This window comes from Cnephaeus nilssonii, assembly GCF_951640355.1.
Source record: "Cnephaeus nilssonii genome assembly, chromosome: 9".
NCBI lineage: Eukaryota > Metazoa > Chordata > Mammalia > Chiroptera > Vespertilionidae > Cnephaeus > Cnephaeus nilssonii.
The window spans coordinates 12,572,564-12,594,652 of record NC_137080.1 but is presented as its reverse complement, the minus strand read 5'-3'; the positions used below and the strand labels follow the sequence as shown (position 1 = coordinate 12,594,652).

At 42.0% G+C, this 22,089-nt stretch overlaps 1 protein-coding gene across 5 annotated transcripts in view; it reads left to right on the top strand.

The window, feature by feature from the left end:
* FAM184A (family with sequence similarity 184 member A) overlaps positions 1-22,089 on the top strand; it is an 83,153-nt gene that overhangs the window by 13,593 nt on the left and 47,471 nt on the right. For all 5 annotated transcript variants that reach the window (XR_013814023.1, XM_079781255.1, XM_079781253.1 and 2 more), the window contains exons 2-3: positions 19,560-20,414; positions 21,136-21,271. Coding sequence is in view for 4 of the 5 variants with exons in the window: in XM_079781255.1 (XP_079637381.1) it covers positions 19,560-20,414; positions 21,136-21,271 (991 nt within the window). In the remaining variant the exon portion in view is untranslated. The remainder of the gene's footprint in view (positions 1-19,559; positions 20,415-21,135; positions 21,272-22,089) is intronic.

Sequence of the window (22,089 nt, the reverse complement as noted above, 5' to 3'; positions counted from 1 at the left end):
GGAGCTGAAACAAATGGGGCCGGAGAATCCACTTCCAAGATGACTTTTTAATCATCTGGTGCCTGGCTGAGATGACTTGAAGGCTGGGCTCAGCTGGGGCAGTTGACTAGAAGACCTAAGTGTCCCCTCCATGTAGCTTGGGCTTTTCATGTCATGGTCAGCATCTGCAGACTGAGTCTTCCAGAGACAGAGAGAAGCTGCAAGGTTTCTCCTGATCTAGACTCAAGAATCTTCTATTATCACTTTATCGCATTCTACTGGTTGCAAGTGAATCATTGAGTCCAGCTAGATTTGAGAGGAGAATTGGATGCTACTTCTTGGTGGAGTATTGTCAAGGTCACATTGCAGACACGCATGTGGGATGGATAAATGGATAGCTGGATGGATGGATGGATGGATGGATGATAGATATTGTTACCATTAATTAAGCAAAGAGGCCATTAGGCCGAGGTGGCTCTGATGCCATGGCAGCCTATGGAAGCAAACTAAAATCTTAACCTGAAAGTGCCTCAAGGATACAAAATCTAAACCTAAGGGCAACCAGTCACAAACAGCTTTGTTTGTTTGTTTTTGGGGTTTTTTGTGTGACCACTTTTGGAAAGTACAGTCTGAATCTGCCAAAATGTATACTTTCTGGGAACAGGGAAACACTTAATCCACATTCACAACTTTAAAAAAAATGTTTTTATTAATTTCAGAGAAAGGATGGGAGAGGTAGAGAGGAATAGAAACATCAGTGGTGAGAGAGAATCATTGATTGGTTGCCTCCTGCATGCCCCCTACTGGGGATCAAGCCCACAACCCTGACCTCCTGGTTCCTGGGTTGAGGCTCAACCACTAACTGGGCCACATTCACAACTTTTTCAATAATTACCCAGAATTTTAAGGCAGTGAGGGGAAAAAAAAAGCCCAATACACATTATCAGGCAAGAGGTCTTTCTATCATTTTGAACACAAATGTAGAATTCACAGAGACTTTCCCTCAGCGTTAAATAAAGGTGGTTATTAGATATATGATGATATGTGGTACTAAGAAAGGCTTTTTTATTGTAAGGTTAGCACAATGTTAGAAGTTACATTATATAATGGTGTGCACTTTGGATATTGTCATTGCTGAGCCACTTGAGAGTGTTTTACTTGTTGGAATAATAAGCAAGAGGACCACAATTTCAAGGACTTTGGTGATTACTTCCAAGATTTTGGATCTTTGCTTTAGTGTTAATAGTGTATATGTGAGTATTGGGTAGCAGCTTTTATTGGTTTCAAGTTATGCTACATTAATTTTTAACCATATAGTGGAAGAAATTTTCAGTCTGATTAAGTTCTTATTTCTCTCCTTTTAGACTCTTGGAAAGAGAGGGAATAGTTACATAAGGGGTGGTTGTGCCATGAAGGAAGATACACAAACCTTGGAGGTTAGAGATTTGTAGTTTAAATACTGAATCTATATGATAGTTTTGCTCTTCTGCTTTTGTCGCTTGGCTTCACTTTATCACAGTGTAAATGCTCAGGATGTGCGATTGCCCAAATTTATATCACTTTGGAAAGGAAGGAAGTTCTAGTAGGTTATATGAATATGAATAGCTTTAGTGTGGGAGATAGTTGCAGATTTTAGTGATGGAGCTGATAAACTGACTGCATGGTAGAACCTTGGTCCAGTAGCCGGTTACTTTGATGCCTAATGCCAAGTGATGTCCTTGAATAAGACAAGAGATTTATTCTGGTGAGCATAAAATGTTACTGTGGGATGGAGAACCCTAATTAATTTTAGGAAACTTCTGTCCATTTCATCTTTTAAGACTGTCATCTGTACCTGGATATCTGCCATCACCTCAAATGCCACATGTCCAAAGTGGAATTAATCATCTTCTCTATCAGACATCTCTCACATGCCAAAGAATTAAGAAATAACCCCCCAAAAAACCTACTTTCCTTTCTCAAGTCTAGCATTTCAGTCTGACCCTACCCTCCTTTTAAAGTGGAACTTTGCAATTAAATTTTTCTCTTTCCTGTTTTTCTTTCTTAAGTAGTTTTATTTTTTTCTTTGAAATATCCTTTAGGTTTTAATTTTCCCAGGTAAGAATCAATGTAGACCTTGTTTTTGTAGTTTCCTTACTTTCATGCTCTACTTATTTCAGCTTATCTTGCTTTGTGGTATGATTTATTAATAAATGTAATCCGGTGCCTAGGGACTAATTTTCTCTTTATTGTCCACTAGATCGAATCTAAAGTCTTCTGTATGTTTTTGCTTGTTTGCCTGTTTGTGGGGTAAGGAGCTTCCAGGGCTTAAGCACCTATATTAAAATTTTCTACAAAAAGAGAGCCAGTAGCAGAGATGGATGGATGGTGGATGGATGGATGGATGGATGGATGGATGATAGATATTGTTATGTTAATTAAGCAAGGAGGCCATTAGGCCGAGGTGGCTCTGATGCCATGGCAGACTATGGAAGCAAACTAAAATCTTAACCTGAAAGTGCCTCAAGGATACAAAATCTAAACCTAAGGGCAACCAGTCACAAACAGCCGACTAGGCTTTAAGCTATAGACAATCAGATAGTTTCCTTGTTTTGCTCCCACCTCTCCTCTCTAAGTCTCACCTGGCTCCTGTCAGTGGGCCATTTCTAATCACTTTCCTTTTGGTGCTGCCAGTTTCTAATCAATTTTTGCTCAAATAAATTCTTAAAATGTTATGCCTCAGTTTTTCATTTAGCACTATGTCATGGGATATATAAATATGATTTATTATAAGGTATTGGCTCACATGATGATGGAGGCTGAAAAGTCCCAAGAATTAGGTTGCCATCACTAGTCATTAGGGAAATACGAATGAAAACCACACGAGATACTACTTCGCACCCACTAGGATGGTTATAATGATAATTGTTTTTAAATAATAAAAAAAGTATTAGTGAAGATATGGAGAACTTGGAGCCTCATACATTGCTGATGGGATTGTAAAATGATGCAGCCACATCGGAAAATCGTTTTTCAGTATCTCAGTAGGTTAACATGCAAGGATGTACCAAATGACTCATCAATTCTGAACCGTGTCCAGCATGGCCAGTGGTGAACCTGAGGAGGGGTGGTGAAGGATTAAAGAAAACAGACAAGAGAATACAGTTGGGGCCAGGTGGATCACTGCGCCTGGATGAGGACACAGTGACACACAGCCTGTAAGCCAAATCTTTATTTTGTAGTCAGATCACACAAAGCAAAACAAGGGGAGTGGTCAAGATGTTTACAATGTTCTTGTGAGTTTCAAATCTACTTCTGTCCTGTTGTTGCAATTCTCTGAACTTTATCAAGCTTTGTTTTGGCAGCACTTGCTGAACCTCCCACAGCCCACATCCCTCAGCTACCTAGGACTAGAAGTTCGGACTATAAGGTCAAGCTTACATACAACCATAGCCTTTGAGCTGGGAGGGCTTTGCCCTCCAAGCTGGGACTTGTATGTAGCTTTGCCACAAGAGGACCATGCCCTCTCATCAGTCCGAGGCTTGAACCTGTTCAAACGCTGTAGCCGCGCTCCACAAATTCTACTTGAATTGAAAATATGTCCATGTAAAAACTTATACAAAAAAATTCTTAGCAGGATTATTGATTAAAGTCCTCTCCTGTGCCTTACACTTTGGAAAATCTGGATTATTGTATGTAATTGCCAAGCTAGCATGCTCTATTTTATTGTAATTCACTCATTTACTTTAACTTCCCTTTCAAGGTTACATACAGTATTTTCTTTAAAACTTTCTGTAAGAAAAGTGGAGATGGAATAGTAGAAAGAGGAATATATATATTTTTTGTTTTATTTTTGGTCATTAAATTAAATATGATTTTTTCTCTAAAGAATTTGAATATTGACAACTTTAAAGCTCTTTCCTGGAATTTCACTACCTCTCTTAACTTCAGATTCTTTCAGAATGGCACTGATATTTTCTCAGTAGGGAGTCCAGCATAATATTTATCTCATTAAACTATATGTAGTTCCTGCTGAGAAGTAGATTGAGACCTAAAAATGTTTTCACCATAGGAAACAACAACAAAAAACATTTCAAAAGCACAGAGTAACTTCTCTTAGAATTTAATAGGGGGTACCGCTGTTATATTTTAGAATTCTTATTCTTATAAAATAGGTTAGAAGGCATTTCTTCTTTTTGATTACTGAATTAATATTATAGACCCCTATCTTCGTATTTAAGTAAAGCAGTAGGTGGTTCTTAATCCTTTTTCCACTCAGTCAGTCCTCTTGGTGGTTGTGTGGGTGGCCATCGTAACGGGAGAGGGGATTGAATGTGTAGTTTTTTAAAAGGCCACTTGGTGATTCTTACATTACCTCTTACCCCTGTGTCAAATTGAGGATGTCTACCATAGTGTCAAAAGTTATTAATGGCTCTAGCCAGTTTGGCTCAGTGGATAGAGTGTTGGCCTGCAGACCAAAGGGTTCGATTCCGGTCAAGGGCACGTACCTTGATTGCAGGCTCCTCCTTGGCCTGGGCCATGGTTGGGGCTCCTGCAGGAAGCAACCAATCCATGTGTTTCTCTCACATCAAAGTTTCTGTCTGTCTTTCCCTCTCTCTTCCACTCTCTCTAAAAATCAATGGAAAAATATCCTCGGGTGAGGATTTTAAAAAAAAGTTATAATGGAAGTGTAATATCCCTTTGTTTATTGAGCAGAAAAATGGTTACCTACAATTAGCCTTAGAAAAAGTTAGAGAGATTTGGGGTGATGTATTTTTAGAAGTGCCTGATCAGATAGGAACAAAGAGCAGAACTATAGACCTGGGAGTCAAGGCCCCTGAGTTACATCTCCGTCCCAGTCTGTCTGAAACAGCAGTCACCATGGGGGCTGCAGGGTGTTGGTCATGTGAGTAATCCAGTTAGTAGGTGCTATAAAAGCCCGCTATGACTCATGGGGCCTGAGTCCTGGTTGGAGATAGAATGAAATTTGTAGAGGTACATAACCTCCTGACAGACTGAACAGCTGAGAGAGGGTATCTCTCCTCCTGCTTTGAATCAATCACCAGATTCCCTTGCCATGTCTAAGCTCCTAATTCACTCAGATGTCATCTCTCCCTGCCAAGGTTTGTGTTAGGAACCCCAAGGCGGTTTCCCAAGTTATTTTGATGCCTTTTGACTATCCTTTATAGTCTAACCTCATCCAATATATCCTCCACTGTGCAACCAGAATTTTAATTTCTAAAATGCAAGTGTTATCAGAGAAATTAGTGGGCCAGATTTCCCCGTTGCTTGTGGGAGTGGGGTTCTTGGGGTACCACTGAAATAAGCATTTTCAGAAGCCCCCACAGGAGAATGAGATGTGGTAAAATATTTGCGTGGAGTTACATTCCTCAGGTTTCAAAGTCCCTTGCCCCTTAACCCCATCCTGGAAAAGGTGCAGCTGAGGTTCCAGTAGAGCCAAAAGCAGGACCAGTGTCCAGAACTTCCGTTCCATGTTGCAGCCAGGTCCAGGACATTCAGTCCAGATTCAATCCATGAATCCACTGTAGGGAGTTCACATGGCCGCGGGCCACGTGAGTGAATGCAGGGGAGGGCACCTCCTGCAACAGGAGTCCCAGGAGAGCTAGAGGGCCAAGAGCCAAAAGAGGGAACTCCCTTTGTCTGGGAGTTTAAATATTCAGGTTTCGTTCCCTTGCAGTGGCCACACCTATTGTGGCCACTGACGTGCTTCCAGGTGTGACTGAGAGATATGCACCTTCCCACGTCACCCAGAACTTACTGGGCGTGCATCCAAGCTGCCTTTGTCCAGTCCCTTCCCCCATTGATCAGCTGGGAACAGACTGGGAGAATGTTAATACAACTTCATGGCAAAGCTGTATAAATGGCATGCGTATATTATCTAGTCTTCCCTTTCCTCCTTTCCCGTTAAATAATAACCAGGTTATTACAATGGTATCACAAGTAGGATTAAGTTAACTCCCTGCTTAAAATCATTCGCTGATTCTGTTTATTGATTTTAGTAAAAGGTACTGTATGCTGCTAGCTTAACTCTTGATTGATTTATTATATATTATACTAGAGGCCCAGTCCACGAAATTCATGCATGGGGGTGGGGGGGTGTCCCTCAGCCCAGCCTGCACCCTCTCCAATCTGGGACCCCTTGAGGGGATTGGGCCTAAACAGGCAGTTGGACATCCCTCTCACAATCCAGGACTGCTGGCTCCCAACTGCTCGCCTACCTGCCTGCCTGATTGCCCCTAACTGCTTCTGCCTGCCAGCCTGATCACCCCCTAACTACTCCCCTGCCAGCCTGATCGACGCCTAACTGCTCCCCTGCTAGCCCGATTGCCCCTAATTGCCATCCCCTGCCAGCCTGGTCACCCCCAACTGCCCTCTCCTACTGTCCTGGTCTCCCCCCAACTACCCTCCCCTGCAGGCCTGATCGCCCACAACTGCCCTCCCCTGCTGGCCATCTTGTGGCGGCCATCTTGTGTCCACATGGGGGCAGCCATCTTGTGTGTTGGAGTGATGGTCAATTTGCATATTACCTCTTTATTAGATAGGATTATACTTATCTATATATATAAAAGCCTAAGAGACCAAATGACCAAACGACCAGTTGACCGGTCGACAGGTTACTATGACGCGCACTGACCACTGGGGGGCAAATGCTCAATGCAGGAGCTGCCCCCTGATGGTCAATGCACTCCCATAGCCAACCTCCTGCAGCCAGCCAACCTCCTGCGGTCCCTTCCCCCAGCAGGCCAGCCCCCCGATTGGCCCGATCGCTGGCCAGGTCGAGGGACCCCATCTGTGCACGAATTCGTGCACTGGGCCTCTAGTTTATTATATTAAGAAAACTCAATGTGGTGTGGTGTGAGCAGGCCGGTGAGATCACCAGCATTCTGGTGTTGGTTGTGAAGCATGCCCAGGTTGCTCTTGCTTTCTTTAAACAGCTGCCACAGAAGTTTTACCAATCACCAGACTCAGGACAGACTAGCTGTCGTGGGGAGCACCACACCCAAATGGGTCTCCAGTCACTCGGCCAATGTGATCAGCTTAAAAGGAAGGCCCTCATGTCCATCACATGTGCTTTGGAGTTCATTTATTTGAAACACTCCAAAGTGAAAAGTTAAAATGTGTGCCTTTCCTTTTTCCCTAGTTTCAAAGTTCCAGTGGTAATAAAACAAACTATAAATTTGAAAAAAGAAAAAAAAAAAGAAAACTCAATGTGTAGAAATTCAGCTTTCCCATGAGTTTCGCACAAAGCCTCTGTCAGCGCAGCCTGTGAAAGTTGGTGCTGCTTCCTATTCCGTCGTTGGTGGTATGTTTGTTGATTCATTGGGTGAAAGTAGTTTTAGGCTGAGGTAGGACAGGAGTCGGGGCCAGATCAGGTACAACATTGAAAGCCACAACAAGGATGTTGGCTTTTTCCCCCTGTATGCACATGATCAAAACTGTTGTAGGGTGGTAAGTAAGAGTTATGTTACAGTTTGTACTTTGAGACGCCCATTTTGGCTGTTGGGTGAGGAATGGATTGCATCACAGCTCCAGTGGAGCAGGGTGAACAGCTGGATCTCCACTGCAGTGGCCCTGGCCCTACAACCAGAGACGGTGGTGGCTTTGCCCCAGGTGGCCGCAGTGGAGATGGAGAGATGTGCCGAGGTTTATGACCTACTTTGGAAGTGTAACCGATAGGACCTAAAAATGGCTTTATGTCAGGGGTGAAGGAAACAGTAGAAGGGAGAACTCTTAGGTGACACATTTGTATATTTTCATTCTTTAACAGCACATTTAGGTGTGAAAGAAGGAAATGAGAAAATTAGAACATAGGTGTCTATATCCAAAATAGATAATTAAAATTATTTTAAGTCTTTGAATTATGCGTGAGTTAGGTAGCTGGTGTTAGGGATTGGAAAGGGTGTATGTGACTTGGAGACTCTAAGTGCTAGCAAAGGCTGAGGTAGTAGAGGCCTCGGGAGATATTCAGGGAGGCCGGATCCCAGCTCAGGACCTGAGTCTCATGCTTAGTACTGGTATCTGGGAACCTGGGCCTCCGATGCCCACTGGCTCTGAAGCCTCTGACTTTTCAAGGAGGATGTCTCGCCAGATTCTATTATGTAAGTTCCATGGAAAAATCTTATCCCAATCCTACCGGACTGACCTTATTATTTCGCTGACATCCACGCTCTTCTGGAGCCAGTAACAAGATAACACATTATAGCCCTCCCGTTCCAACTCCACCTGACAGTCCAAGGGCAGGATGTTCCTACCAACAAAGATTCTACAGTCCTGTGGGTCCTATGATGTACCAGGTAACTGTTGTCGTGCATTTGCTCTTCTTCATTTCCCTTCATTTCTGTTCCGCATTCCTGGCAGAGGCACAGGATCAGGGTGTGTAAGAGCAGGGCTGGGGTCTGGTATGGCCTCTCCCAAATACTGGAGAAATGGCAGTCCTCACGGCTTCACTCGCTTGATTTGTGGTGCAGGGAATTCCTGCTTTTGTTGTACTGCCTCTTCCAGTCGGAGGCGGGAAGGCCATGGAAGAATCGGCTGCCTGCCTGGGCTTCCTGAAAAGAAGGTACCAGTCATCTGCTGGGACCTTCCACTGGCTTCATCATCCTTCTTCCGGCTGAGGACACTTTACTCTCCATCTTGTTTCAACGGCATAGGAACTCTGGAATATTATTATCCTCTTGTTTTGATTATCTGATAGAGAGCCTTCTATTTTTTACCAGTAAAGAAGGAGTTAATTGTCTGCTTGATCCAACTGATAACCTGGGGGCTTAACTGCTCTTGACACACTTGGAAACAACCTATCAGGCCCTGATTTTACCCGTCTTTTCCAGCACTGTGCTGGACAAATCAATTGGCTTCATTGTCAGCGGCATTTCCCCCCCCCCCCCCCCCCTCCGTTCTTGACAAATCACGTCCTATGTCTCTATCTTCTGGTCTCTCTGGCCTTGAACTCTTTGCTTTGTCTAAGGACACAACTTAGACGTCCCTGCTCCCTCCTGCTCTATGGCATCTGGTCTCTTCTGTTCCTTGTGAGCAAAGAGGTTCAGGGGTTAATCATTATGTCCTTCCTTAATAATAAGATACTTATCCACTCTTCCGAATGGCTTCATAGCACGCTTGATTCATAATAGTGGTTGATTTTCAACATGCATCTTGAAAAAAGACAGTCAAACTACGATACAGAATTGACTTTAAGATGCATCCTAGTTTAAGAGATGTTTAAATGTGAAAAAAAATATGTCTTAGAATCATTGTCCAGCACCACTGTGATCATACAAACAGAAAAGTGGGTATGGATTCTAAGTTTCCTAAAATTCCTAGAGAGACCCACTTCCCAATGAAATTGCAGGGATAAAATTTGTCACCAGGAACTTTGGCTTTTACTCACCCTCTCTGTTCAGGATTATCGGGCCACACCAGCCACTGAAATCATTCCTGTCTCGTCCCTGATCCTACGTTACTTTCCTCACAGTTCTCCACAACCTCCTTTGTCTGTCCAGCCTTCCTGTCTACAGCAGTCTTTATCCAGTCATCTCTGCTGACAACTTCTCATGCTCTGCATAGTATTCTGTACTCTACACTTAGCATATATTATCTAAAATTGTCTATCATTATTTTGTATGTTTTATTTTAAGCAGTCCTATTTAAGTAAGTTCTATTAAGTAAGAACATTTATACTCTTCTTTGCCAGGATGCATTTTAAAAAGTACTGAGCACATGGTAAGGCATTCACTATGTTTGATGATTAATTTTTTGTTGTTCCAGTTTAGTAGCCAAATCCCATTGCATGGACCCTTATAAATCTTATAAGAAGACTTCGTTTTGCTATTTTAGAAGTCAAGTTAAATCTTCTGGAGAAACAGATATATTCTACATCACCATAGAGGAAAATGTCTACCTCCACTGTTGTTAGATCTTCTAAATATTTTTTCAAAAAGACTTTTTCAACAATTATTATAGAAATTCAGAGAGAGCAAACATATCTTTAAAGGAAATTTCCAAAACAATTGGATTTTAAAGCTCTTTTTAAATTAGAGTTTTATAGTGCCCTTGGCGTAAATAAATTCAAATGAGCATTTTGTTGTTGTTGCTAACTGCCTTGTAAATGTTTCATTTGGACATATGTCTATTGCTGGAATTAATTTGATTACATAATGTGTGATGAACAGCCTTTTTTTTTTTTTTTTTTTTCGTTCTAACTTAAAACAAAAGAAACTGGACCAAGAAATGAAGAAAAATGGAAGTAATTCATTGCCAGGACTAAATGACTCTGTATGGGTAGCATCTGTTCCCTCCCTCTCGCCTTGAACTTTAGATCTTCAGTGCATCTCCCTAGCAGGTCTAATTTTACAATCATTTAAATAAACACAGGGCTGAGCATTCTGTGAGAATAGGGGTTACGAGGGTTGACATCGCACATCATATTATAAAGGACTGTTGAAGTCCTCTTTAGATATTCAGCCTGCCAGTTGCCTTGTTTTTCTCACCACGCCCACAGCCTCTTAAAAATTCCCTCCGTAGTTATGAGCAGTTTAAGCCCAGTTTTAGCTTACCAACTCCACTCAAGAAAAGAAAGATGGACGATTCCATCAGCTCTGGAAGACAAACAGTTTTAACATGCCCTTATATTGTAAGAATGCTATAATGGCTATAATGTACAGTCTCCAAAAGGTGGACCATTTCATAGAAACATTAGCATCCCTAAGCAAGCTATTTAGTAATCTTTTGGTGATTAGCTCAGCTAGAAGAACTGAGGGTTTAATAATAAAAATAGAATTATAAAAACATAATTCTTCTTTTGTTTAAAATGTACCAGGTCTTTAAAAAAATGGCATCTGAGTTTGCTCCTTTACTACTTTATAAGTTCCCTTGTGTCTCAGTGTAGTGCATAAGTACTCTAAGAGGCAGGGGGGGGGGGGTAAGTCTCTCTCTGTCTCTCCTCTCTCTCTGGTTGGCCTACATGTCTATCTGTCCCACACATTGATCAGAAAGGGAAAGTGAGTAAGTGTCCAGAATTTTCAAATGCACAAAAAGTAAACATTGAGACCGGTAGGAAAAGGACCGCCTGGAGGAGCAGTGCTGAGAGGGTCTGCCTGCGATTGCTGTGGGGTGGAGTCTGCCGTGAGTCAGAGGCACACACACTGGGAAGGCTGAGGCTGGCCTCGCCTGGGTGAGTGGCATCATTGTGGCGCATGGAGAGAAGCGGCTGTGGGCGCCTGTGCTCTGAGAGCTCATCTCCCTGCTCTGGAGGAGGATGAAGCAATCAGACAGGAGCTGCCCTCCTTCCCGCTCCACCTCAAATCTGTCTCCTTTCTCTCTTGGGAGGAATGTTTCTTTTCTCTCAGCCAGCACCAGACTTTCCACCTGTGAGGAAATCAGGCAATTCTGGCCGCAAATTTTCTCCATGACTTTGCTGCAACAGTGAGCCCTTTCCGGGATTGAAATTTCATTCCCTCTTCACTTATTTATTTATTTATGTTAATCCTCACCTGAGGATATTTTTTCTTTTCATTTTTTTTTTTTTTTTTTTTTTTTTTTTTTTTTAGAGAGAGAGTGGAAGGGAAGGGAGGAGGGAGGAGAGAGAAACATTGACATCCTGTGTATGGGACAACGCTTAACCAACTGAGCCACACCAGCCAGAGCTTGATTCATTTTTTTTTTAGCACTGTTAATCATTTAAAAGGGTTTAATGTTTTCTGATTGTAACATTAACATACATTCATTATAAAAGGTTTAGAAATACTGAATATTCTCAGTTAAAATTTGATATATTTCTTTTTATATATTTTTTATTTTTAATAAATCTTTATTGTTCAGATTATTACAGTTGTTCCTCTCCCCCCCCCCCCCAATAGCTCCCCTCCACCCGGTTCCCACCCCACCCTCTGCCCTTACCCCCCCCCCCCCCACACACACACACACACTGTTTTCATCCATAGGTGTATGATTTTTGTCCGGTCTCTTCCCACACCCCCACACCCCTTTCCCCCTGAGAATTGTCAGTCCACTCCCTTTCTATGCCCCTGATTCTATTATATTCACCAGTTTATTCTGTTCATCAGATTTTTTATTCACTTGATTTTTAGATTCACTTGTTGATAGATATGTATTTGTTGTTCATAATTTTTACCTTTACTTTTTTCTTCTTCCTTTTCTTAAAGAATACCTTTCAGCATTTCATATAATACTGGTTTGGTGGTGATGAACTCCTTTAGCTTTTTCTTATCTGTGAAGCTCTTTATCTGACCTTCAATTCTGAATGATAGCTTTGCTGGGTAGAGTAATCTTGGTTGTAGGTTCTTGCTATTCATCACTTTGAATATTTCTTGCCACTCCCGTCTGGCCTGTATAGTTTCTGTTGAGAAATCAGCTGACAATTGTATGGGTGTTCCCTTGTAGGTAAATAACTGTTTTTCTTTTGCTGCTTTTAATATTCTCTCTTTGTCTTTTGCTCTTGGCATTTTAATTATGATGTGTCCTTGTTGGCCCAGAAAGAAACTCACTACACACTGATTAATTTGCCTGTCACCATAACCATTATTGCTTGTCTCATTTTCGGTTCTTATAAGTGTATTTCTAATAGCACATGATCTCACTCATCTAGGGGAAATAATGAACAACATAGACTGATGAACAAGAACAGACCCAGAAACAAGGAGGCATGGATCAGACTGTCGGGCCTCGGGGGGAGGGGAGGGAAGGGTGGGGGTAAAGGGGGAGATCAACCAAAGGACTTGTGTGCAGGCATATGAGCCTAACCGGTGGTTAAGGACAACAGGGGGGTGGGGGCATGTGTGGGGAGGGGTGTGGGATGGGAATGGGGGGACGAGGACAAATATGTGATACCTTAATCAATAAAGAAATTTAAAAAAATAAAATAAAATAATTATGATGTGTCTTGGTGTGGTCCTCTTTGGATTCCTTTTGTTTGGGGTTCTCTGCGCTTCCTGGACTTGTAAGTCTATTTCTTTCACCAGGTGGGGGAAGTTTTCAGTCATTATTTCTTCAAATAGGTTTTCAGTATCTTGCTCTCTCTCTTCTTCTGGCACCCCCAGAATTCGGATATTGGTACACTTGAAGTTGTCCCAGAGGCTCCTTACACTATCTTCATATTTTTGGATTATTTTTTCTTTTTGCTTTTCTGGTTGTGTGTGTTTTGCTTCTTTGTATTTCAAATCTTTGACTTGATTCTTGCAATCCTCTAGTCTGCTGTTGGATCTCTGTATATTATTTTTTATTTCAGTCAGTGTATGCTTAATTTCTAGTTGGTCCTTTTTCATATCCTCAAGGATCTCACTAAGTTTATCGGCCTTTTCTAGAAAATTCTTGAAAAACCTTATAACCATAGTTTTGAACTCTATATCCAGTAGTTTGCTTTCCTCCATTTCTTTCATTTGTGACCTGTTTCTTTGTCTCCACATTTGGGCTGCTTCCCTGAGTTGATAGAGTGGCTTTGTGTGCTAGGTGTCCTATAGGGCTTAGTGGCGCAGCCTCCCCAGTTACCTGAGGTGGACACTCTTGGTGCACCCCTTTGTGGGCTGTGTGCACAGGCTTGTTGTAGTTAAGCCTTGATTGTTGTTGGTATCACTGGGAGGAATTGACCTCCAGGACAATTGGCTGTGAGGATCAGCTGTGTCTACGATGGGAGAACTTCTGTGCTGGAGACACCCTTATGAGACAAGACTTGCTTCAGTGGGGCTTTGGTGCTCACTGAGTCTGCCCCCTGAGTGTGTCCCTTATGGATCTGAGGAGTTGTAATCTGGATGGTCCCACTCTGACCCCTAGGTACACTGGCTCTTGGATCTCCAAGAAGGTGCTAATTTAGCCTCTGCCTGAGACCACCCAGCAGGAGCTACGGAGAGATCTGCAGATTCCTCTTCTTTGTTTGGTTTTTGGAGGTGCCCAGATGAGGCCCAGCTGTGAAGCATTGCAAGCTGCTGTGGGGCCTTGGGCCTTCTTTTGGAAGTTCTGGGTCTCACTGACTCAGCTGCAGTTTACTAGGTAAGTTTAGAATTCAAAGGACCAGGGCATTCATATGCAAAAGCTTCTGCGCTCAGCTTGGATGGGGCGGAGTCTCAGGGTGGAGCAAACAGCAATGGCTTCATGGGGTGGGATCTCAGGGCGGAGCAAACAGCAATGGCTTCCCGTCAGCCCTGCCCTAAGAGGCCCCTGGGTCTCAGTGTCCCTCGGTAATCGCTGCAAGCACCTCTGAGAGAAAGCCGCCCTTGCGTTTCGCCCGCTAACAGACAGTCCAGTTTCTCCCCGTATGAGTCTGGGTCCCCAGAGTCTTGCCTGGAACTGGAGTTCAGAGCAGTTGGGAGCTTTTGTCTCCCTCCCGCTTGAGAAAGCCAGCCACGTACTCAGTTGCCAGCCCTCTCCACGTGTGAGCCTCTGTACCTCTGCCTTCCGCAGCTCCTGTGAGTCTCAGTGTGCTTTTCTCTTTCCTTCTAGTTGTAGAATTTCCACTCAGCCAGCCTTCCTGTGGTTCTGGATGATGTCCGTTCTGTCTTTTAGTTGTAGTTTTGAAATTGTTGTGCGAAGCAGCAGTTCAGGTGTTTACCTATGCCACCATCTTGGTTTCTCCCTGATATATTTCTTTACACACCTTTAAAGATGCATCTGCGCACATGCATCCTTTCCCCCTTTATAAGATTTCCTCTAGCTGAATGATTGTGTATAACACTGTGTATTTGCCTTATATTATAAGCTCTTTCTTATATTATGAGATATTCTTCAAAATGAGATGTGATTTTTAATGGTTTCATGACATTACATTGTATGAAGGTAGCATCATTTATTCAATGATTCCCTTAGCAGTGTTAAACCTGTTAAAATATTTAAAGCTAATATAACACATACTTTTCAGTGAATATACTTTATTACTAATGGGTTAGATTTTAGTGGGAACATATATATGTACTGCCAATGTATCAGTCAGCTTGATCTACATAACAAATCATCATAGACATTCTCACTGTGCCCACGCATGGCAGAGAAAGAGAGAGGATGCAAGCTCTCTGGTCTCTCTTCTTATAAAGGCACGAATCCCACCAAGAAGGCCCACCCTCATGACCTTGCCTAAACTGAACTACCTCCCAAAGGCCCCTTTTCCACATATCATCATATTGGAGATTAGGGTTTCAACATGGATTTGGGGGATGGAGGAAGGGACACAATTCAGTCCATAGCAGCCGCCAATAATGAGAACTATTTCAGAAACTACTTGTTTTTACCTTAGTGACATTTTTTAAACTGGGAGCTAGAATTCTTCTTTAGAATTTTATCTGTGGGTAAGATTATCTGAAAATCGTCATAGAAAAAGTAAAAATTACTCACTATTGCTTATTCATCTTGGAATCTATAGCTAAATTATGCATTATTGGAAGAAAGTGGAACCATGAAATTGCTGAAATGATTGTACTATTCCATTCCTTGAATGGTCGTAGTCCCAGAAAACTGTAAATGACTCTTAGTGTCTTTTAAAATAGTTTATGAAAAGAAATATTAGAGAGTTTCCTTTTCTTATGTGGAAAATAGTAGCCAATTTTATAGATGATTATGATCCCTTACTTTTAAAATTAGTCTCATTCTCTCTATAAGTAAATTATGCAATGACAAGGAAGCCTTACCATCTTATAGTGCTTTACATTTTTCAAAAAAGCTTTATGTAACATTATTCTAAAAATTTCAAAGATAGATCCTTTAACAGCATCACTAGAATAGGATAAATATGATCTTTCTTTAACATTGAGAAACGTGAAGCTTGGAGAAATTATTTCACTTAGGGTCTTAATCCAGTTTGTATCACTTTTGCTACTTCAAGTCATATATGTAATGTGTTTAAAGAACATAGAACATTTATATTACCTTGGTCTGAGAAACAGTGATTAATCAGAGAAAGATACTAATAAATGGTTACCTTTGTAATTATGTAGAAAAGTGAATAGTTAGAGGATACTACCTCTAATTAAGGTCCACTTGAAAATTTATTTATAGCATTCTTTTTTAAAATACATATATGTTTTTATTGATTTCAGAGAGAGGAAGGGAAAGGGAGAGAGAGAGAAAAAAAACATCAATGATGAGAGAGAGAATCATGGATCGGTTGCCACCTGCATGCCCTCCACTGGGGATTGAGCCTGCAACCCGGGCATGTGCCCTGACTGGGAATCGAACCAAGACCTCCTGGTTCCTAGATTGATGCTCATCCGCTGAGCCACACCAGCCGGGCTATAGCATTCTTATTTTACTATAATATAATTAAATAGTGATGTATTTCAAAAGGTCATTTACAAGAGCACTACTGATTTTTATTGTTTGGCACCCTTTTATTGTTACTTTTTATGTTTTTAGAAATTTATTTTAACATTTTTTGTGGAATAAATATTAATATATGACCACTATGATATTGTACTTTTTTAAATATAACACACCTTTAAATAATATAATTGGTTTTTCCAGTGTGTGAGTTGTAGTGGTCTAGTAAACAGAGTTGATGCAAATTGAGATTTTAAAATTTATTTTTGGCTCCCAGTTTTATCTGATACGATGGCTTGTCTATATATAGATCAGAACAGAAGTTGGTAATAAGGTCTTTGCCACAACTACTCAATTCTGCTGTTAGAGTGGGAAAGCAGCTGTAGGTAACACAGTAGTCCCCCTTATCCAGTTTCCTTTTCTGAGATTTCAGTTACCTATGGTTAACCACAGTCCGGAAATATTAAATGGAAAATTCTGGAAATAAATAATTCATACGTTTTAAGTTATGCGCCACTGTGACCAGCATGATGAAATCTCGTGTCGTCCCACTCCAAGCTGTCCGGGATGTGCATCATCCCTTAGTCCAGTTTATCCATGCTGTACATCTGGTGCCATAAATTATTTTGAGAGAGAGACCACATTCACATAACATTTATTACAGTCTATTATTATAATTGTTCTATATTATTATTGTTGTTAATCTCTTACTATGCCAAATGTATAAATTAAACTTTATCATAGGTAGGTCTGTATAGGAAAAAACATTGTATATATGCGGTTCAGGACTATCTGCAGTTTCAGGCACCCACTGAGGGTCTTGGAATGTATTTCCTGTGGATAAGAGAGCGCCGCTGTACATAACGAATGGGCATAACTGTGCTCTGATAAAACGTCATTTCAGAGCAGCAGCAGCAGCCATAGTTTGCCGGCAAGCTGTAGTTTGCTGACCCCTGCATTGGAATATAAAGTGAACTAGAGCTCCTGACCATAATGTTCCCCTCTTATTTGTCAGATGTTTTGGTTCCTTTTCTTAAATTATTCTTTCTAACTTAATGCTATAATTCCTACTTCTGTCCTGTTTAATTTCACCTTTTATTACATTTTTTCACACTTGTGTGTACTACTGTGCTTTTTATACCATCAGCTACATTTCCAGGATCTTTAACATCCTTACACAACTTTCCAGCCTGTTTTCAAGACTCCCCACCCCCAAAAAATATTAAATTATTCTAACATTTATTGAGTTTCAGGGATGAGTGTTGTTAAGGAAATGGAAGTGCTGAATGTAAAGGAAGACTAGACTCCCATGGGTTTGGATGGTCTTGGGTGGTCTGGCAAGACTTATAAAAGGATACAGGACTTGAGCTGACTCTTGAAAGACTGGAGTGAAATTAAATATTGGAAAAGAAGAAAAGTATTTCGATCAATTACTGACAAGGAAACACTCATATATTGCTTCCCTCCCACATTTTATCGCCAATTAGATGGCATTCCACCATGGACTGGTCCTTTTCAAGATCATTACCTTGAGCAAAGTGCTGATGATGTGACTTGTTTTTCTCTGGAGATTGCATCTCTTTGGATTATCACTTTGCCCTCCATGTGCCTACTGAAATAAATAAATAGACGATGCATACAGACCTGGGGCCACGACCAGCTCTGCTCTAGGCATTCTGTCACATGTTCTTCTCTCTGGCTGGCTGGCCTATTTTTTCATCGTGTCCCAGTCTTTTCTGGCCATCAGCATGGTAGGCAGGTCTGACCCTGGAGAGGGACTAGGAAGCCGTGCAACTTTCCAGGATTTATAACTGTGCAAGTGAAAGGAGTCCTCCATGGGGACCTGTGTTAGCTCACTAGGGACGTAACTTGGGATTTGGAATTTTGGTAACTAAAGAAAGATAAAGACTATAAATAAGCATTTATTTCCCTTCTGGGCATCTATTTTCCTGTGGACCTCGGAGGAGAAAGACAGATGGGGTCCTGTCATTCCTCAGTCTCTTTACCTTTGGTCTGAGTAGATCTCACAGAATAGTTCCAGCAGGCCAAGCGAGGATATGGACAGGGGACTGGGTCTGCAGCACAGCCCTGTGTGGAGAGGCCTGAATGTGCCTTCCTTCTGCAGGTGCAGCTGTAGCCCCAGCAGGGGACGGCCCGGATTCAGCAGTAGGATCTGAGCTTCCAGGATAATGTGAAGAGCCAGGTAGTCTGTCTAATTGCCTCAGGTTACATAAACACGTTCTCTACCAAAACGGCAAGGCTTTTGCATCTTAATTGCAGTGTCTGCTGTTTGGTGCTGGGACTCATTTCTAAAGTGTAAGGGCACATTAAAATGAGCAGAGCCCCAGGACACTGCCTCTTCGCTTCTGGATTATTGGATTGTGTATTCACTCCTTTTTTCTTCAGATGACAGCGGGCACATCTCTAGCCTTAAATAATCATTATGAAGAGTGCACTGTTGGACCGCAGGGGTAGGATGGAGGGTGTCAGGGAAGAAAGAGGAATGGGAGTGTTATTATAAAGGGAACATATTGTCATTTGGAATGAAGGTTGGGGCTACCTCAATGGAATCATTAAGACCCAGGACTGAAATGGAAGCAAAGGCCTGGACCCAGAACACTTGGCTGCAGGAAACCGCCTTGCGTGGGGGCAGAGGGAAAGGGAGGCGATGAGTCAAACTTGATATGTGAGCAGAAAAGTACTAATTACAACTTGTAAGGAGATCCCTGGGGAGAGGAGAGGATCTGGCTTTAAAAACCTCAGGGAATTAGAAAAGGAGATTTCTAAATTTCAAATGTATTGGATACTAAACAGGCAAAAGAGGCCTGGGGGAAGGCTTAGGGCCCAGAGCCTCCACTCATGCAAAGCCGCTCTCTAGGCCGCCAGTGGAGGGCAGAGATTTTCTATGAGGTTTTCTCCTGATCCCACCACCGCCTCCGGGAAGCTAGACTGGGCTATAGAACTCCCTTCTCATAGATCAGTGGCCTCCTTTGTCGCTTTCCTCCTCACTGTTTTATTTGTCGTGAAACATTCTTCATTTTGAGTGTTTTGAACTTCTAATTAAAAAGTCTTCAGATGCATATTTTAAGATTGTTCTAAGAAAACAATTTGCTAAGTAAATCGATCTATGAGTTCAAAAATGATGCATGACGTTTCAGTATGTAGTATTTATCAGTCAGTATCAAGTGCATAGAAAATTGTCAACCAAAATGAAAGCATTAACTTCAAGTTAGAAAAAGAAATAAATAAAAGTGAGGTAAGCAAAAAAATAAAAATAAAGTGTACGATCACTGAACTTTTCTCCTTTCTTCTTTCAAACCATGCAGGTGATATATGCCCTGAACACTAAAAATGATGAGCACGAATCTGCGATTCAAGCCCTCAAAGATGCTCACGAAGAAGAAATCCAACAAATTCTTGCCGAAACAAGAGAAAAAATATTACAGTATAAGAGCAAGGTGACAGAGGAGTCAGACCTGAAGAGAAAGATCCAGGTCTTGGAAGCATCCCTAGAGGATCACATGAAAATGAAGCAGCAGGCTCTGGCCGAGTTCGAAGCTTACAAGCACCGAGTGGAGGACATGCAGCTCTGTGCAGAAGCCCAGCACGTCCAGCGCATAGTGACCATGTCCAGGGAGGTTGAAGAGATTAGAAGGAAATTTGAAGAAAGGTTACGGAGTTTTGGGCAACTCCAAGGACAGTTTGAAAAAGACAAAAGGTTGGCGCTGGAAGACTTGCGGACTGCTCACCGGCGGGAGATCCAGGAGCTGCTGAAGTCGCAGCAGGATCTCAGCGCCGCGGTGCCCAAGGGGCCGGAGAAGGCGGGGGACCTGCGCGGAGAGGAGGCGGAGACCCTCAGCAAAACCCTGGAGGAGCTAAAACTGGAACAGAAGAGGCTAATTGAGGATTATGAAGCCAAGTTGAATAAAGCTCAGTCCTTTTATGAACATGAGCTTGATGCCCTGAAAAGATCACAGCTTTTCACCGCAGAAAGCCTGAAGGCTAGCAAAGAAAAGGAAGCCGACCTTAGAAAAGAATTTCAGGCACAAGAAGCAGTTTTACGAAAAACCATAGGGAAATTAAAGACAGAGTTACAGATGGTTCAGGATGAAGCTGGGAGTCTCCGTGACAAATGCCAAAAGCTTCAGATAGCCCTTGTTACAGCGGAGAACAGTGTTCAGGTGAGTGAAGAATATTATTTCCAACACAAGGATTCCCACCCCGCCCGGTTTCCCTTTTCTTTTCAGTGAGAATACTTTTACTCCACCCCCCCTATTTTGCTCTTTTCTGTTCCTTTTTGGGAAAAACCAATAAAGGGGTCATCTTTGCTACTCTGTAGTTACTACCATTTCCTGCTAGAGCTACAGGCCCCAAAAGGCCTGGAAAGATATTAAAGGCCCAAACAATAATTTTAAGTCTTGCTCAGTGTTTTCTACAAAAGGGTTTTATTTAAATAACATGTTGATATTTCCCATAAGTGCTTTGGGACTGTTAAAATATTGGGCTTTGAGTTTACTTGTGATTTCTTTTTCCTTCATTAAAAATGGTTGTGTCACCCACCAAACAGATTTAAAACTTGGTACTGCTAAGTGTGACTTTTGAATAAGAAGTTGTTGATGCTGCCTGGCCGGTGTGGCTAAGTGGTTGAGCCTCAACCAGGAACCAGGAGGTCAGGGCACATGCCTGGGTTGCAGGCTCTATCCCCAATAAAGGGCGTGTGGGAGGCAACCGATTGATGATTCTCTCTCATCACTAGTGCTTATACCTCTCTCTCCCTCTCCCTTCCTCTCTCTGAAATCAATAAAAACATTTTTTTTTAAAGAAGTTGTTGATGCTTATAATTTAATTATTTAGCTTAGCATCATTCTGGCATATTAGTAATGGCTACTTGATCTTTCTTAGGGTCTCCAGAAACAGCTTGACGATGCCAAGCAGGGAGAGATGGCTTTGTTAAGCAAGCACAAGGAAGTGGAAAGTGAGCTGGCAGCAGCCAGAGAGCGTTTGCAACAGCAAGCTTCCGACCTTGTCCTCAAAGCCAGTATGTCTGACCCTCATCCTTGGTGTATTCCTCAGCAAAAACCAACACTTAAATGTTGATTCAAGACAAAATTCTTCTAATGTTTTAAAATTACTTAGAGTCTATGTTAACGGACTCTGATATCTTATTCATTAGTCATAAATAAGCAAATGACAACTTAGTTTTAGAAATGGATATTTTCATAGAAAAATTAAAAGAGTTAGCAATTGTTAGGGCACCAGTAAGCCAGACACTAAAATAAAAATGCAGTCCAAGCCCTGGCCGGTGTGGCTCAGTTGGTTGAGTGCATCCCGTGCCCCAAAGAGTCACCAGTTAAATTCCTGGTCAGGAGGCAACCTATTGATGTTTCTCTCTCTCTCTCTCCCCCCTCCCCCTCTCTAAAACCAATTACAAAACATTTTTAAAAAATGCACTCTAAGAGGGTGTGTTTATTAAAAACATGTATTGTAAAGTATGTAAATTAGTGGAACGATATGTAAATTACAGCACCATCATTTTTACTTATTAATAAGGATCACTTTATGTACTGAAGCTGAGTTGCCCCTTCTGATGTGGCTGTGGTGCTGAGTTCCTAGTCCTTGTCAGAGGATGAGGTGACCCATGTCAGTTCTGAAGTTATATGTTGCCTGTTCAGTGGGCCAGGTGAAACCATTTGAACTAGTTCTTTGCAGATGTTGCCTGATTTGATGGTTCATCAGTGAGTCCCAGATTACCCTTTCCCTAAAGTAACAGTTTTTGAACGTAGCATGTATAGAAATCACCAGGAGGGCATGTACAACCACAGATGCTGGGCCCTAGCCCCAGAGTCTCCGATGCAG